Source organism: Vanessa cardui, chromosome 9, assembly GCF_905220365.1.
Source record: "Vanessa cardui chromosome 9, ilVanCard2.1, whole genome shotgun sequence".
NCBI lineage: Eukaryota > Metazoa > Arthropoda > Insecta > Lepidoptera > Nymphalidae > Vanessa > Vanessa cardui.
Window position 1 is genome coordinate 11289566 of NC_061131.1, and position 17267 is coordinate 11306832.

General features: G+C 35.6%; 2 protein-coding genes across 6 annotated transcripts in view; both read right to left on the bottom strand.

Annotated features, from left to right (window-relative positions):
- Positions 1-416: 416 nt before the first annotated feature.
- On the bottom strand, positions 417-6498 carry LOC124532221 (contactin). The gene is made up of 3 exons (XM_047106992.1): positions 2797-6498; positions 2315-2500; positions 417-2014 (listed from the first exon to the last, which is right to left on the bottom strand). The coding sequence occupies exons 1-3, from the start codon at positions 6253-6255 to the stop codon at positions 1700-1702; spliced, it is 3960 nt and encodes a 1319-aa protein (XP_046962948.1). The 5' UTR covers positions 6256-6498; the 3' UTR covers positions 417-1699.
- Positions 6499-7401: 903 nt separating this feature from the next.
- Positions 7402-17267, bottom strand: part of LOC124532524 — a 49887-nt gene continuing 40021 nt past the window's right edge. For all 5 annotated transcript variants that reach the window (XM_047107456.1, XM_047107454.1, XM_047107457.1 and 2 more), the window contains 5 exons: positions 10510-15921; positions 10256-10422; positions 9950-10161; positions 9664-9854; positions 7402-9544 (listed from right to left, as the gene is read on the bottom strand). In XM_047107456.1, the coding sequence (XP_046963412.1) occupies positions 9320-9544; positions 9664-9854; positions 9950-10161; positions 10256-10422; positions 10510-15891 (6177 nt within the window). In that variant the 5' untranslated portion in view covers positions 15892-15921 and the 3' untranslated portion in view covers positions 7402-9319. The remainder of the gene's footprint in view (positions 9545-9663; positions 9855-9949; positions 10162-10255; positions 10423-10509; positions 15922-17267) is intronic.

Sequence of the window (17267 nt, forward strand, 5' to 3'; positions counted from 1 at the left end):
AAAACTCATAATATACGGGTATATCAGTACTTATTTTCAAAAATGTATTACCATACCACTGTTTTCCGAAGGAACATCCTAATATAGAAAAATCTTATTGATGCTAATAAATACTCAGATGTCGTCGGTCATCAAGAGATTAACGTAAGAGAAAAATTAATGCAAGCCCCCATGGGGTAAGCCAAGTTATTGTTATTATGGAATTTTTTTTATCTTACCTACAAAAACCCCGTTGCCTTCTTCAGAACGGGTAAGAGGGAGAGTCTAAAGCCTTATAAATTTACAACACACAATTTAGATCATATTTTAAAATAATTAATATCGTCGATAGTTTGTATCGTACTTTACTACAGAGAAGAAATGGTAGAAGTTGATTACATGAACCTATAACTAGGTAATTAAAATAAAACACTCAATAAAAATAAATCTAGTGGATATTTTATTGAACAGATATTTTTTTACAAAATATTAACATTTCACATTACATTATTAAGGCATTATGATTCCTCTTCGAAACTAACTTCAGGCACATTAATCGCATAATTCAGTAGTGGAATAATTTATTATATATTTTACAGTTTTTTTTATAGCAGTGAAGTTTGTTTTTTAAATAAAGAACATGATAATTAACGAAAAATGCGTATTTTACAACGGTTACGGTAAACAAATACTCATCTATTTGTTAATTAAGACTGTGATGTTATGTCTTCCTCCGGTCCATCGAAATGTGGACCCTTAAAGCTGCCTTATCTTGTTTTTTTTTTAAACGGATCACATGATAGTAAGTGATGATACACGTTTCCATTCTCCATTTGCCATTATTAACATGAGCGCTGATTCTATTGCAGTCAATATCATATTAATCCCGAGACGTGATCATGTTATCGACGAACTTACTTCACAATAAAGATACATTTAATGTTGTAATGAACGGTAAGGCGCGATTAAAAAGTAAAATTTCCCGTAAACTCGTTACTTACGGTCGTTGAGGGCCATTAAAAAAACATCGTTTAATTTTTAATCTTATCAAATATTTCTTACAATAGAGTCAGCTTAACTGGAATAAAAAGGCTGTTTGGCGAAAATTACCAGTGCATAAGGTATGATTCGTATACCATTAAATGTTTAGAATGCAAGAATTGACTCTATGAAGAGATGTTTCGTTCATTTTGATCAACATTTAAACATTTACAGGACATTTTATTCGTACCCACTGTAATAAAATGCCTGTCAGAACTATCTTATCTATAAAAAAATGGCTCGGATTGACAATTTATTTCCAAAAGCAAATTCATAAAAAATATATTATAAACAAATTTCTTAAACCTAAACATTTTCGTACATGATATGATTAGCGTGTTTAAAAAAATATTGCCATTAAAATATTGAGATTCCATTATATAGATATCATTGTTATGTTACTTATTGTCAGCGATTTAAAAAAATATTTTACAGTCGTATATAAATATTGTTGAATATACTATCGAAAAAAATAAATATTAAAATAATTGTAAAGTAAATATCAAACTAAAAAATAATACATGTGTTAACAAAATGGCCGGATAAATATCACAACATAATTCAATGGACTGAATTAAATCATTAAAAAATATATAGCAACAGAATAGTCAATATTAAAACCTCGTTACAAAAATTGAATTGTATAAAAATGCTTATCACCTAAAACTACATCTAAACTTTAATTATAGAGAATCCTACAGAATAAACAATATAATATAAAAGTGATGAAAATATGAGATTCTCTTAAGATTTGTGATCTGTGAGCAGAGCTTCTTACGTAGTATCCATAAGCGTCACTGTGATAGTCCCCCATCTGGAAGGTTATAGGTGGAGAGGACATTCTGCCATCACCTCCGTTTGAGTAAGCTAATACTCTTAAATTATATGACTTTCCTGGTGTCAAATTTGTAACATAAGCTTCCAGTTTATGTTCCACTGGTATTAAGGTGTCATTTGCAGTACTCATATCCTGGTCGATTTCCCATACTCTCACCTGAAAGAAGTAAAATAAAATATATGGATATTAAACAATTTACAACAAAAATTTCCTTATCAGATATTCTACCTCTCAAACAATACTAGGTATTTCTGTTGTTATGGTTCGAAGGGTGAGTGAGCCAGTATAACCACAGACACAAGGTAAATAACATCTTGGCAGTTAGTAGTGTATTTGGAGATGTAAGGAATTGTAAACAGCATCCTATGTTGTAAATAGCAGTGGGCGTTGATGACCACTTAGCCTTAGGTGACCCATATGCTTGTCTGTTTATATAAAAATACAAAAATCACTTACCTTGTAACCAATGAGCGGTTCCTCCTCGTCTGTAGGCTGTACGTATCTCCAAACAACGCGAACAGTGCTGGGGTTGACGGCCCACACGTTGACTGAGGCAGGTGGCTTTTGTGGAGCCTTGCGGAATGTACGTTCTAAATACCGTTCACTCTCTGGACCTTCGCCAGCTGAATTAAATGCCATTACCTAAAAACATTAAACATCATGACTTTAGACACTGGAAAATTTAAATTTCTTAAACCAAATACATCTATTTAAACAGTCATTTACTTGCAATTACTTACAAAACAAACTTCCACCCTAGTGTTAGTTCATTTAAACAAAATTAATCTTTTACAAAGCCTTCGTACAATTCCATGAAGTTAGCTTTAAAAAATAACAGATGATAATATATTTTTTAATGGACTTTAAAGTATATTTAAAAATACCTTGTCTTAAAACATGAATAAAAATATATTTTATCTATAGTAAAATGTTTATACCTTAACAAAATAGTAGGTATCCGGCTGCAGTCCAACTATGAGAGCCCAATTACGAGTGGTCCTAGATAGGAAGTATATGCATTCCTCTTCCTTGTTAACTTGTTTCCAATACTTAAGACGGTGGCCAATCAATTTACCGCGTAATCTATCACGAGACTGATCAATAGGATTCCATGTGACGTTAAGAGAAGTAGAGTTGAACGATCTTGAGTAAACCTGCTGTGGGGCAACTTGTGGCATATCTTCGGCCGAATAAATTGTAACTACTTCACTTTCTGGACCCGCACCGATATCATTAAAGGCCTGAACCTTTACATTATATGCGGTAAAAAAGTAATCCAATGGAATATGTACAACGTGCATTCCAATGTTACCGTATTCTTTAAGTAAAAGTGACTGGAATTCAACTTCTGAATTATTTCGGCGCCAAAATATTTTATAATGAATGCCAGGGCCATTTTGAAGTGATAGAGGCATTGGACTCCATTTGATAGTAAGATCACCAATTTTTCCGCCACCACCTCCTACATTAAATGGAGCTTGATAAGGTTTATCAGGTTGAGTAGAGAATTGAGGACTGGGCGATGATGGTTCTCCTATACCCAAACTGTTCACAGCTTGTACTCTAAACTCATAAACAGACCATGGCATCAGAGTTGTAGTTATCGTAGCACGTTTCCGTCCATTGTATCTGCCAATTTCCATTACATTGGAAACACTATCACTTACGATATACCATGTTGTATTCCACTGCGTGCGACCAGTTACGACGTAGTTAGTGATAGGACGGCCATTAGGATTGCTGTCGGTCCATTCCAGGGTAACTGAAGAACGTTGAATGTTAATAACTTGTAAACCACCCGGTGAGCCAGGTGGCCCTTCTATCCGTAACTGCGTGCGTGTAGAAATTCGACCAATAGCTGATTTGACTATACACTCATATTCACCTACATCTGACAGCCTAACATCGAAAATAGTTAGCTCTCCGCCATCAATCTTTATTCGCTTATCGGCGTAAAGATCAGCTGCCTCTTTCATTCGTAAACCATTATGATTCCAAAGATACGCGGTGTCCAAGAGAGAGTCGATTTCGGCGTTACAATGCAAAAAAATAACTTGACCGACTTGTTTGGTAATACGCGTCGGTAATCGTTCTGTAAAGCGTGGAGCACGCAAAACAATAAGACGTCCTCGACTCTCGTCAGAGCCATATTGATTCTTAGCAACACAAGTGTAAACCCCTTCATCATCTCTTGACAATTGCCTTATAATAAGATTTCCGTTTTCAGTGATAAACCTTTTACCGCCAGCTCCAATAACAATGTTATCTTTTTTCCATGTAAACGTGGGTTTCGGTGCCGCCTCTGGATTGCACCGGAGAGTTACATTTCCACCCTCAGACCCATAGGTCTCTGACTCCAATGGCCGTTTCTTAAATGATGGTTTAAGTGAAAGTACACGCAACTGTCCTGTTGAATATTTCGCCTTTAATTGGTTTTTAGCTTCACATTGGAACATACCAGGATCTCTTGTTGGGTCTAAAAACTTGATTATTAATACATTATCTTGTATAACATATCTATCTCTGTCTTCAGTCTCTAAGGTATCCATCGAAAGTTTTTGTCCATTTTTCCACCAGGTGTAATTGACGTCAGGTATACCAAAAGCTTCACAATTCCAATGCAAATCTCCTTTGTTGTCAACATGTTTATTTGTTAATGGGATGGTAAAATTGGGTTCAGCTTGTACTTTTAGGAAGACATTATTAGATATATGAGCTCTGTCATTACGCACATCACACTTGTACTCACCTTCATCTTCAACACCAACATTAGGTATTGTTAGAACTCTGTCAAAGTTACTTAAATGGGCTTTTCTGGGTATTCTTCCACCTGTTCTGGTCCAATTATAAGACGGAACAGGATAACCAAATGATATACATTCTAGTCTTACTTCCTGTCCAACTATTGGGGCCTCTGGGAAAACTTTTGGAAAATTGTTCGGAAACTTCAGTTGTTGGTAATCTGAATTGGGATACACTAACAAAGGAAAGAATGGACCATTTCGACCAGCATCGGATACTTTACTCATAACATTACAGCTGTAATTTCCTCTATCTATATTCTCCAAAGCTGAGAAATATAAACCACCATCATAAGATACAAATACACGCCGGTCTTCTTCTACAAGATTAGGGAAATAATTACGTGCCCATAAGAAATTTACTGATGGGTAATAAGAAGGTGGATCACAGTACATTACTTTTCCCCAGTACTGTTTACCGCTCTCAACTGGCCTTTTCTGATTGAACTCCCTTATAAAACCAAAGGAAAGTCTCACTGACTCTGACCGTATGACACCAAATTTGTTTGTTGCCGTGCAGTGAAATTTAGCATTGTCCTTATCTGCATCAGGGTTGTAAATCATAAGTGTTCCTCCACTTAAAACAATTCTCGGGTCAGAAAGTGGGTTAATTTCTGTAAAAACAGGGCTGTCCACTTGATAATCCTCTCTGAACCATTTATAAGTTGGTGCTGGATAGCCACCAGCAATGCAAGTCAGCTGTACATAATGATTTTTTAATGGGTCATATATAGTGTCTACTGGCTCCTTTGTAAAATAGGGCCCCTTTGGTATTCTCTCTGGATCAAATGTATCTAAACCATAAGTAAATGATCTCTCCTCTTCAATTAGATAATGGAGTCGCTGAGTTTGACCCTCACAAATGAAGTGATGGTATTGAATGCCTTCAACAGGTGCTAAACCCCAACGACCATCTTCATTGGAAAATTTGTAAATTAAATAATCACGAGGTAACAAATTATAGCTAGTGTAAGTTAAAGTTCTATCATCAATGAAAGCATTTTCCAGACCAGTCAATTGTGAACCATCACCCTCATTAGCCCAATAACCTGGAGTCTGTTGATGAGCACCAACATACCAAGAACCTTTTTGGGGATCTATGCGCATCAATGTAGTTATGATGAATCCATGCTCTTCAGGACTGCTTATCGAGGCCAAGTCTGCTTCAAATGCTTGGCAAATTTTGCGAGCTTCATTTCGCGGTCGATCAGGAGATTTTGTAAATCTATAACAAGATTCTCTATACCGAATCCAATGCGGAGGGCATCGATAACGCTCTTCATAATCTAAGCCTGCATAATAGTTAGCTGTATTCTGAGGATCAACATTGTTTTCTCCTTCGCCATATACCTCGGAATTAAAACTATCTTGGTAGAACGAACTTTGTGCTGTGTGGCCATACTCATTTCCATTCACCGGAAAACTACCATAAGGAATTTGCTGATTGGAACGATATAATGATCCATTCTGATTAGTATCTTTTTGATACTGCGGATAATTTGGATTATTTGGAATAGATTGCTCCAATCCTTGACTGTACACACTACTAAACACAAATGTAAGAATCAAGATCCCCCTCATGTTTTGTTTCCGCATTTCGTATACTGTATTGTTATGAACTCATCACACTAATGCCTTTCCCTGATCCTTTTTTGAACTTTTTATATGTGATTCATCAATAAATACGATTACACTTGATCTCAAAAAAGCTCTTAGTAAAGTAATACAATGTTTTATATATTTAACGACAACATTATACGTTAGAAAACTGTTTTTAATTTGATACAAATGAAGCCCCGCCCCGACCGAGGCTGTCTATTTGTCAAACTTCAAAATTGTTTCTTGCTTGTCTTGTCAAGTCTACATGTTAATGTTGCCAGCTCTTTTGAGTACAAGCGTACACTAGGCCTGTACTTCGTAGGAAATGAAAATAAATATGTATGTCTTTTACACATTTCTTTGAATAAACACAATACATAATATACATTTTAAGATTTAATATGGATTAATAAAATAGGCATAATATAAAATAATTTTCTTGGACTTCAAAAAATATTTCTATCTCTTATTTGCTACATTTTACTTTAATGTTTTTACGAACAACTTTTTACATTAATCTACTAACCATGTTTCGAATGAAATCTTTAGCGCGCATGTTAACTCGATATTCAATATCTGTATGTAAATAAAGTCTAGTAGAATTAATTCAAAATAAGGTATGTTGTTTTCTTTTGGTGTTATTGAAAAAACTGACGTATTAATGTTGTTAGTTATTTCATTATCATCGTTTTCATTTTCCAATTCATCATATATTAGCTCTATATTCTATGGTCTTTCTTACGAATCTAAGTGAAACAAAATAAATCCATATGCTAAGCTAGATATCAGTATTCTTAATTAATAAGAGAAAAATATGTCTGTCTTTATTTTCTTAAAGTTAAAAACGAGGAAATTAAATGATGCCATATAAAATAATAAAAATGAAAAAATATGTCATTCCTAAATTAAGAGATCATTTAAGATCTTGAACAATAGGCAACTTTACTTGAAGTCTGTATCCAATTTAATATATATACACTTATTTGGATAAATTGTAACTCATTATTTTATAGTAGAACCTGTAACATACGAGTAAAAAAATTTAATTGGGTTCTCTTAAATGATATCTGAATTCACCGTATAATATAAATCGGATATTAAGTAACTAAGTACAAGGATGATAAGGAAAAATATAAAAAACAGTTATCATTGATCACTTTCTTTATTTTCCACTTTATCAACAAGAAATATTGTGTCAATATTGATAATAATACTTATACTGTAGGTACCGCTTATAACAGACAGTTAACAATTACACAGTTCGATTTTCATTCATGTATACAACTTCTTTATATAAAGTCATCAGTTACTTTCCCTTGCAATATTTTTATTCAATTTCTCATACCATTTCCGCATGCAAGATTTTTCACCTAATATTATTTCATCACAGATCAATCATGTACTTCTTCGTTTATCTCCATAAAGAAATAAGATAGGGCGGAATATGGTTTAATTATGGAATATAAAACTGCTAACATTTACAAAAAAATAATTAAAACATTACTATTATAGGTACTGACTGAATAATACAAGAATCTTCAAAAATATTTATGCATTATTCAGGCAACTGATTCGAAATAAATTAAAAAGAATATTTTATTAATTTTTTTTTTACAAATTGTCTTATTTATTTACAATGTTAATATTTTTGCGATAAAATTACGATTTTAATAAAATTTCCTAATTCTTATTGGACAGTATAAATAAAAACAACTTTATTAAAAATAAGTGATAAGAAATAATTGTACAATAAAAATATGTCAGGCAGACAAATATTGGCAAACATAACAATGAACAAAAATATATTGTTAGATACTAGGATAAAAGATCAAAAAGAAATTATCTAATTACTTAGCATTAGCATAATCTCAGAAAGATTGATACAATGTGGTTAATTATTCGTTCAAAAGTAACATTTTTCTATCGCTGATGTTCTGAAAGCGTCTAGGGAATTCGAGATATTTAAAATAGTAGAGATCTAAAACAAAAATACTCTTCACGACTATATGACGATACTTCTTCATAGAGCGCAATTTTATGATTAACTTTTCAGCGATCCCAATTCATTGCTTATGGTTTTTTCACATTTCCTTAATCATTTAAATAAATTGTAATGTCACGAACGTTTTTTAACTCCGAGGGAGATAATAACCTATGCCCACATATTTTGCTCGACATAAGCGTATTACATGCGGTCGGACATGTGGCTTTCAGTATCTAGATGCAAGTTTCACACGAATTCATCTACGGTGCACTCACAACGAACGTATACTATTGCACACTCAAGATTATGCTATATTTATCTTAAATTACATTATGGTAACTGTATCTTGTTAATTTCTAATATTATACTATCATTGCCGCAGTAAACTATTTATCTAACTTACCCGATAAACACCATACACCAACGTTAAATAGCACCCATGAGAATATAATACAATTAAAGCGACATATACTATGTACATTTGCGATTATTTTTATTTACAGTATATACAGGTGGTTCAATAGAGCACACGAAATATCTCACTTGACCTACACATGCGTCACTCAAATATAATGATTATGTAATTGCTGCCTTAATTTACACAGTCTCAGAAAAATAACTATTTTGTTCGTAAATGAGATACATTCTTGTTTAGTTTTTTTTTCTTTTTACAAAAAAATCAGTCAAACTAGATATAAAGATTGCTTTATTCTTTCTACACAGGATCAATATTAAGATATTTTAATTTAATACACGTATTTTTAATATTTTAGTATGAGATCTTAGATCTGTCTCTGTAATATCAATACAGATAAACTCCTAGCTGAAATAAAATATGTTTCATCACTTTCTTGTCCCGATTGCTCCCCTTCCAGTTAAACGTATACGCAATATGTTTAGTTCCGTACAAATGTTACTCATATTCCATTTATTTCTTCCAAATTACAATATGACACAGTAACATCAAAGGATAATACTATCAACGATAATGTTCACACAATTTAATTTCCGTAAAACTCACTAAAGATACATTTTCGGATATTATAATAGATGATCTCATTGGGTATGTAACTAATGTCAGCTAACAAGGACAGTTTCGATCTTCAAGAGTTGTCTCAGTTTATCAGTAACGCGTATGAGAGAGACCTTCGAGGCGCGCACATTCACTTTTTCTCCAGCACACAGAAGTTGATGGCACTGCGCTCTCTCGAGGAATTCCTGGGTGCGAATCTCCCGAAGCAGCTCCTTGGGTGATCCCGACCCGCAGTGGATTTGTTTTAGTAAACTCTCCTTTGATTTTATCTATAAAAGAAAGCGTCAAAATGTTTAAACTTATCTTAGCAAAATCAATTCATAATTAAAAAAAAAATTAAAAACAGAAAATAACTTTTTTGTAATATCATTTTAATCGCGATTCATACCTGTAAAATATTCGTTATGTCTTGCAACAAGCACCAGAGGCCGTCGGCCGGCTGTCCCGTCGCGGTTCGAAGGCTGTAGAAGGGCGGCAGCGGCGTTTCAGTACACTGGATCTCTATCATGGAGTCCGGCGGTGGAGGCGGAGACGCGGGAGGGGGTGACGACAACGGATCGCAACCATTTTCTTCGCGATCTAAAATTACATATATTTTTATTTTATTTTATTTTATTTTTTTTATTTTATTTTTATTTATTTATTAAGTAATGGTTGATTATTCGATCACATACCGATAATTTCTGCTGGTGGTGGAAATCTCCAAGGTTCTACAGCACGTCCCTGAACATCGGCTATATGTAATCGAAGTAACTTGGCTGCTGTCCCTTCGGCTAATTCTTCAGGTGTCTGCCCGGCATATGTCCCTAAGAGGGGATCTGCGCCATATGCAAGCAGTAATCTTATAATTTCTACGTGGAAGTTCTCACAAGCTTCATGGAGTGGTCTGTAATAAAAATAGAGGAACAAATTAAATATATTATCAACGCAGTTTGTAGCTCGAAATCATTCAATTAAAATTAGAAATAAAGAAAACTTACCTTATACCACCCTGTGCTGCCGCAGATACATTAGCTCCATATTGAAGTAGAAGTCGAGCTATTCTTACATGACCCATCGCAGAAGCAACGTGTAACGGAGTAAAACCTGCATTGTCTTTAGACGATGGATCTGCTTCCATTTTTTCCAAACAATATGCAACACAGTCCTAAAATTAAGAGAAATTCAACTTATACTATTATACTTATTATCCGATTTATAATAACATGCAATAGCTATATGATACCATACTCACGGTAAAACCAAGTCTTGCGGCGCGATGCAAATGCGTCTCTCCAATGCTTTTGTTTATAAACCAACTTTTAATTTCTTTCTGAATATCGTGTACAGATTCGGGGCATGGTTTAGGAGCTGATCGACGTACTTTTGGAGCATTATTTTCACGTCGAATAATCTTTTTCTTTTTTCTTATGTAGTCAAAACCGGAACTAAATTTTCTCCGTCCAAACAGTCTTTTTAAACGTCTTTTAGTGTTACCTTCTGTTGTTCCCGGGGAAGTTCCTTCTTCTTTACTATTTTCTTTATCATTAAGTGTAGGATTAACATCTTTTTTTAGCTTACTACTAGACATTTCCTTTCTTCTTTTGTGGGCAAAAGATTTCAATAAACTATTCCTTTTCTTTAATCGCATTAACCTTCCCTTCGCATCATTTGTTTTTAATGACTTAGTGCTTCGTAATCCGTCCCTAATTGAACTAGATCGACGCTTTAACTTTTCTTTCACCATTTTTTTAGTTTTAAATTTAGGCTTCAATTCAGGTTCTTTTTTTATTGGAATAGGTAGTTCTTCTTCATTTTCCTGATTAATATCTTCTCTACACGAAGTCGGTGGCGCTGAGGCCGGCCTGTCATCGCCAAAAACTTCTTTAATAGTTGCTCGTTGTTTTAAAACTCTACTTTCTGTTCTGGTCCTCGATTTAAGCACAACTGGAGCAAATTCCTCGGTAGCACCTATCAATCCATCTGTGTCTTTAATAAAAGCCGTTCTAAACATAGTGACCGTTTCTTTTCGAAAAGCACCTAGGTAAAAGATGTCTTCCATTAGTTTTTCTTTTTTTGCGCTTAAACCTCCTTTATTCCCATTTTTCACAAGACCCAAGCTAGGCGTGGGTAAAAGTTCGGCGAAATTCGAAGTCTTCGGAATAATCTTTGCTGTCTTGTCATCTTTGCCCTTAAACTTCTTTTTCGACTCTTCTCTTTTTCCACATTTTTGGATAAGGACGTCAACGATAGAACTACTTTTTTTCTTTGCTGCTGAAAAGACTGTTGAAGTCGATGCTTCCGAGTCATAGTGAAGTTTATTAACAGCTGAACAACTGGAATTTGATTCAAGGTCACTATCCAGATTGTGTTTGTCTGGTCTTCTGTATAGCTCATCTGTTGCTACTGAAGGTGCAGATGATGGAGCTGGAGATAGTGGGACAGGATCCAAATCTGGCAGTGATGTTGACCCTCTTGTAAATTGTACACTACCTTTAGGAAATGGACCACCTGAACGACCTCTTGGAATTGCTATGAGGCTAGTTGGCATTCGCAAAGATCGCTTATATTTATATAGCTCCTCTTGCCAACCGGGATAAAAGTCAGAGCCATCTCCAAATGGTTTACGCAATAACGGTGAATTATTGCCGCTGGAATCCATTTTTTTCGGCGAAGATTTCACATGTTTCTGGTTGCTGCTGCCTTTATTGTCATCGGTTTTTATATTTTTACGCACTCGAAGTCTACTAGCAACGCTTAATGCATCATCACTGTCCGAGCTGGAATCATTATTGGTTCTATCTTTCTTCATATTATCTATAGATAATGATTTTCCTTTAGATCTTGAAACTTGACGCGTGGATTTGCCTTTACTTTGTTTCTCTTGTTCTTTCGAAGTTGAATCTAATGATCTTCTTACACTAGCATTCATCTGCTCGTCACAGCATTCGAGTTTAACATAAGCAGATTTTTCAGAAAGATCCTTTAATAATTGATATTTTAAATTTCGTTGTTTATCTTTTAGCAATTTACTTTTTATTAAAGGTTCATCGTCATCTGTAGATTCTAATTCTTCTTTAATATCACTTTTTATTGGTTCCTCTTCTACAACTTCTGTTTTGATTGATAAGGACCTTGCTGAAGAATCTTTTTTTGGAGATTTATGTTTGTTCTTTGAAGTTATTTTAATTCTATTACATTTGTCGTTGTCATTTTTCTTATCATTTTTATTTTTTTCCGGTCTTTCCTTTTGTTTAGGCTTCGCTGACGTATCTGGTTGGGGAGATACCGCGCACTTTTCACTTTCGGATTTCAATTCATCCTCATCAATAGGCTCTTTTTTAATTTCAATTATGGACGGTAGATCCGTTACTAACATTTCTGATTGAGATTCTGAGACATCGTCTTTTGGTGGTTCTTCTGTTTTATGGTCGCTTTCCTGGTCTGAAGTATTAGTGCGTTTTCTGCAGTTTTTTTTCTTGTGGCACCCAGTCTTAAGCTGTTCCATAAAATTATCACATGCATTAGCCCAATCTATATCAAATTCTTCTTTACTAGTGTTATGTTCCAATAAATTTATATTTTCTAGAATACTTTCAGATTTGACTTGTATCACGGCATCCTTTTCAATTTCATCAATATTCATAGGTTCAATTTTAACCTCTGGAACAATATCAATAGGTTTTTCGTTTTTAATAACCGATTCTAGGCGAAGATTGTCTTCGCGAATTTGATTAAAAAGATGTTGTTTTTGCGATTTTGGAAGTGGTTTATTTTTATCATTTTCTGTTGATAACGAATGTGTTTTTGTATCCATTTTTGTGGCATTTTCCTGTGGCATTACTTTGAGTTCAGCCTTTGTACGTATTCTTGATGCCACATCATTTTCAGGCGATTTCCTTTTTGAATCTGGACTATCGAATTTTTGATAGTCTGAATCACGCGATATTGAGTCAACAGCTTTTGGCATTTTTATGTGATTACCAAAACCAAGCGTATTTTGATTAAGAGTATTTATATTATTACTGTTAAGTGTTGCATCCACTTCATTTTCTGTCGATATATCAGTTATTTCTATCACAGAATCATCTACATCATCTATAACAATGAGATCAGGTATTTGTCGTGCAGATTTAGCTGATTCCAAATATCCCGTTTGCTTTGTCTCTAAGCTGTTCCGTAATATACTTAAAACTTTTTTATCAGCAGGTTGAATACTATTATGAGAATCTACGTGATGTGAATGTAAATCTCTGTGGCTCGGAATCTTTTGTATAATGTGACGGTTATTACTGGAAGGTATCCGATCATGATAATGAGCAGTCTGATCACTTGTTTCCCTATTTACTATTTCAGGATAAGCATTACTAGAATACCGTGGGTGAGAATGGTGCTCACGATATGAATTTGCACTCGCCGAACGTTTTTGGTCATTTTGATAGGCTTCAAATCGTTTGTGACTTGCGTAACTATACACGGGTTGGCTCATTAGCTCGCGTTGTTCTCGTGCTGATTGATTCATGTGATGGTCTATCCGACTATCCGAAGTCCATGTTTCATAACGAACAATTTTTTCGGGAATATTACTTACAATGGCTCCAGCGGGGCGTTTTCGATCTTCAATAATTAACTGACGATCATCGCGGATTCTACTCTCTGGATAACGATCATCACCGCCTTGTGTGGTGAGATCAATACGTGGAACATATTCGGTACCACTTACTGGTCCGTTATATTTATGTTCCGTATGTATTTGATGGCGAGGTTCAACTGGATAAGTATCAGCCACTGGCCTTGGAGAAGTGTATGCTCCATTGTAACGCAGAGGATGGTGAATGTTATGAAGCGCGCTGTAGCCTTGGCTAATATTTCTTTCTCTATATTGAGCAAAATCAGGTGCAAAATCGACTTTGTGTGAAGCGACGTAGCCAGGTACCAAAGGGTTCCGACTGCTTGACGTCGGCCTTGTTTGAATTGGAATATTATCATTTTTCATAGATACAGAATCGATCACATCATCTTGAGTCGTGGACGAGTCCGCGGAGTTTTTAACAGTCTTTACAGATAAATCAAGCGGCGACTCACGCTTTTGTTTTGTCTGGTTCATTTGATTTACTAATGATGTCACAGATACAGTCATTCGTGCCTGCTGACTAGGATATCCCGGTTTGGCCGTAGATCGAGACGGTGAAATTTGTACATGGTTTGTATTTGAATAGTCGTAATTAGTCTTTGGAGCTACAGCTGTCCGATATGAAGTTCTAGGCTGTGATTGAGAATGTGATGATGAATTATTTTGAGCGGCTTGAACTGTAGCATACCGAACGGCGGACGTAGACGGCGTGGGATAATGGTAATTATTTCTTGAATCTACAGATCTGCCTTTGCTTATATATTCCCCTCGGGCAGGTAAACGAGGTACTTCATGAGGTTGCAATTGTGATTGAGATTGAACTCGATCTAATGATTTTGCTGCATAGTGTGAGTTCATAACATCCAGAGCTCCATGTTTATATGTAACCTGATGGTGTGTGTCTATCCTACGATTGGGTATAGGTACAGGCACAGTTGGTGTCGGTCTATAACCAGAATATGCTTGTTGTGGATCATATTTTCGTTGAGGAAGACTTGGGTGCCTTTCATACTGTGCCGTTTGACGCGTAAAAGAAGGCGAATCACGGCGTTGTGGAACAGATGAATACACTTGCCCGGTACGATTATCTATGGTAGTAAGTCTCTTAGTCGGTGGCAAATGTTGTGGATGATGAATTGGTGGAACCCGATCGTTATGCGGCGGAGGCGCCTGCGAGTTAGGTAAAGAATAACGCTGTGCGTTATTATTAGGATTGGATGATTCGTTGTAGCGGTTCATTGTGTGTTGAGGCATAGTGCTTGATATCCTCGCATATGTTTGTGGACTTTGTCGCTGCATCACAGATGGTTGTGGTGAAGCAATTGGAGGCCCATGGGAGTTCCTACCGTTTTCACTTAGATTTGGTTCATATTGATAACGTGGAAAAGGCTCTGGAGGACGTGACACTGAATAATGATCAAGAGTACGGCCTGGTGTATAATGTTCAGCAGATCTTGCCGTCGGCGTTTGTACACGATGTACCGAAGGGCGATACTGCGCCGAATGATCCATTTGATCTTGTCCCGACATAGGAAGTAAAGGAGCCTCAGAAGTTGGGCGTGCTGGAGATGGACTAGGCACGGCAGGAGCTGGTGCCGGCGACGGTAACGTATGATGTGTCGGCTTTCTAATAATATGTGACGGTGGAGATAGCGCCCCCATTATTTCTTCTTCGTCCTCAATTTCGGGTTGCTCACGACGTTTTTCCGCTGCTTCTCGCATCACCGTGGCTTTGTGGATTATATGCGCTTCCGGTTCAATAGGTTCTGAAGGCGGACGTGGTGGAGCGACGACAGAAGACGACGCCGATGTTAATGGCGGAGCGGCGGCAGCAGATGGTGGTCGTGATGTTGGTGTCGGAGCTCCTGACAGTGCAGGAGTCCCTTCTTCGGTAGAATTACCTCCAGGCCACATTTGATGGCCGTTACCGTCTTGCGCCTGTTTCGGAATTCCCATAAAGTACTGACGCGTCCCTTCCAGCACATTGTTGAAACTGTCATCCATACTACGCACTCCCGCTCCTATAACCACCACCTAAAAGAAAATAGCATATGTTTAATAATCAATTTATACAACACAACGGAAAAATAAATACGATTTATTTTACTTTTAAATCATATTATCTGATTAGAAAAAAAATATGTGTCAATACCTTAATAAGTAATACTCTAAATATTGGAATATATTTAAACTCAAAATCTTATAAGGTAATGAATCGTCATTTTCAATACAAATATCAGCGGCCCTGAATATAAACCAAAATTCCTATAGGAAACTGATTAGCAACTCTTTTTCATCAAGAATATATCTAAATTATTCCGTGAAATTCAGCGAATACTATATCCAATCTACGTAGTTTTGGAATATTTTTTGATATTGGCAGTAAGAAAGTTATTATTTACGATTCACATCTCTTATTTCTGTTTCTGATTTTGTTGGGGATACATATTATATAGTTGTAAATATTTTACTATATTTCTGTAAGGATTTAGCTCATTTGTTAAAAATCCTTCTTTGACAATTGTAATGCACTTATATACTTAAGAAACATTGGATATCCCAAACTTGTTATTTACGTAATTATTTTAGTTCGTAAAAATAAAAAAAGAACCCTAGGCCAGTATCGTAATTCGGCATAGTTTATGGTACGCAGAACTTAAGGTGCGTGATGGGGTCGTTAACCGTCGGTTGCCCTTGAGCGTTCCTCGCCCCCACACACAGTAATACGTAAGCAGAACGAACGCACACAATGAAAAACCTTCCGCGAGACTGTACTAAAAAGTTTGTCGACCTTATTAAGCATGTCAATGTTATCTTTCCCATAATGTTCGTGATACGTATTGTGCCTCGATGTATCGTTTCGAAGCAATACCAATTTCAAAATATTTAAACCGACTCTAACAGAACTTTATATTTTATGTTACTTCACAAATAAACGTTCCTTTTTAATAAAGTATATTCGCTGTAATGATAAATCAAATTGGGTGTCTGAATTGTAATGCATTGATATCAGGATCAACGGACGCAGCAAAGCTGTCTCCGTGGCGACGGCCCTCGATCGATCGGAGCCCTAGACAGCTTCGAATGCGTAAATAATATTATTATATATTTGGCTTTCACAGATCACTTTATAACTCACGTACTCCTAGATACTAAACGTCTCTTTTATCTTAGCCCATACATAATAGGTGTGTTAATACATAAGTTATTTTTTTATTAATTTATTCTGATATATCAGCATATGTGTAATTATATAAATTGTAAGTCTATAGCGTCTTTATAAATTATATACATGTATTTCAAAGAAGTTGTTTGTTTTTAGCTCATGCTTAAAAAAGTTTACAGTTTAGCCCACAGAAAAATAGAGGATACATGGATGT

Excerpts from the sequence above, each read along its gene's own strand:
- LOC124532221 (XM_047106992.1), bottom strand. The coding sequence starts at position 6,255 with ATGCGGAAACAAAACATGAGGGGGATCTTGATTCTTACATTTGTGTTT. Across the intron at positions 2,501-2,796 it reads ATACCTACTATTTTGTTAAG|GTAATGGCATTTAATTCAGC; the intron begins GTATAAACATTT and ends TAATGTTTTTAG. Across the intron at positions 2,015-2,314 it reads AACCGCTCATTGGTTACAAG|GTGAGAGTATGGGAAATCGA; the intron begins GTAAGTGATTTT and ends TACTTCTTTCAG.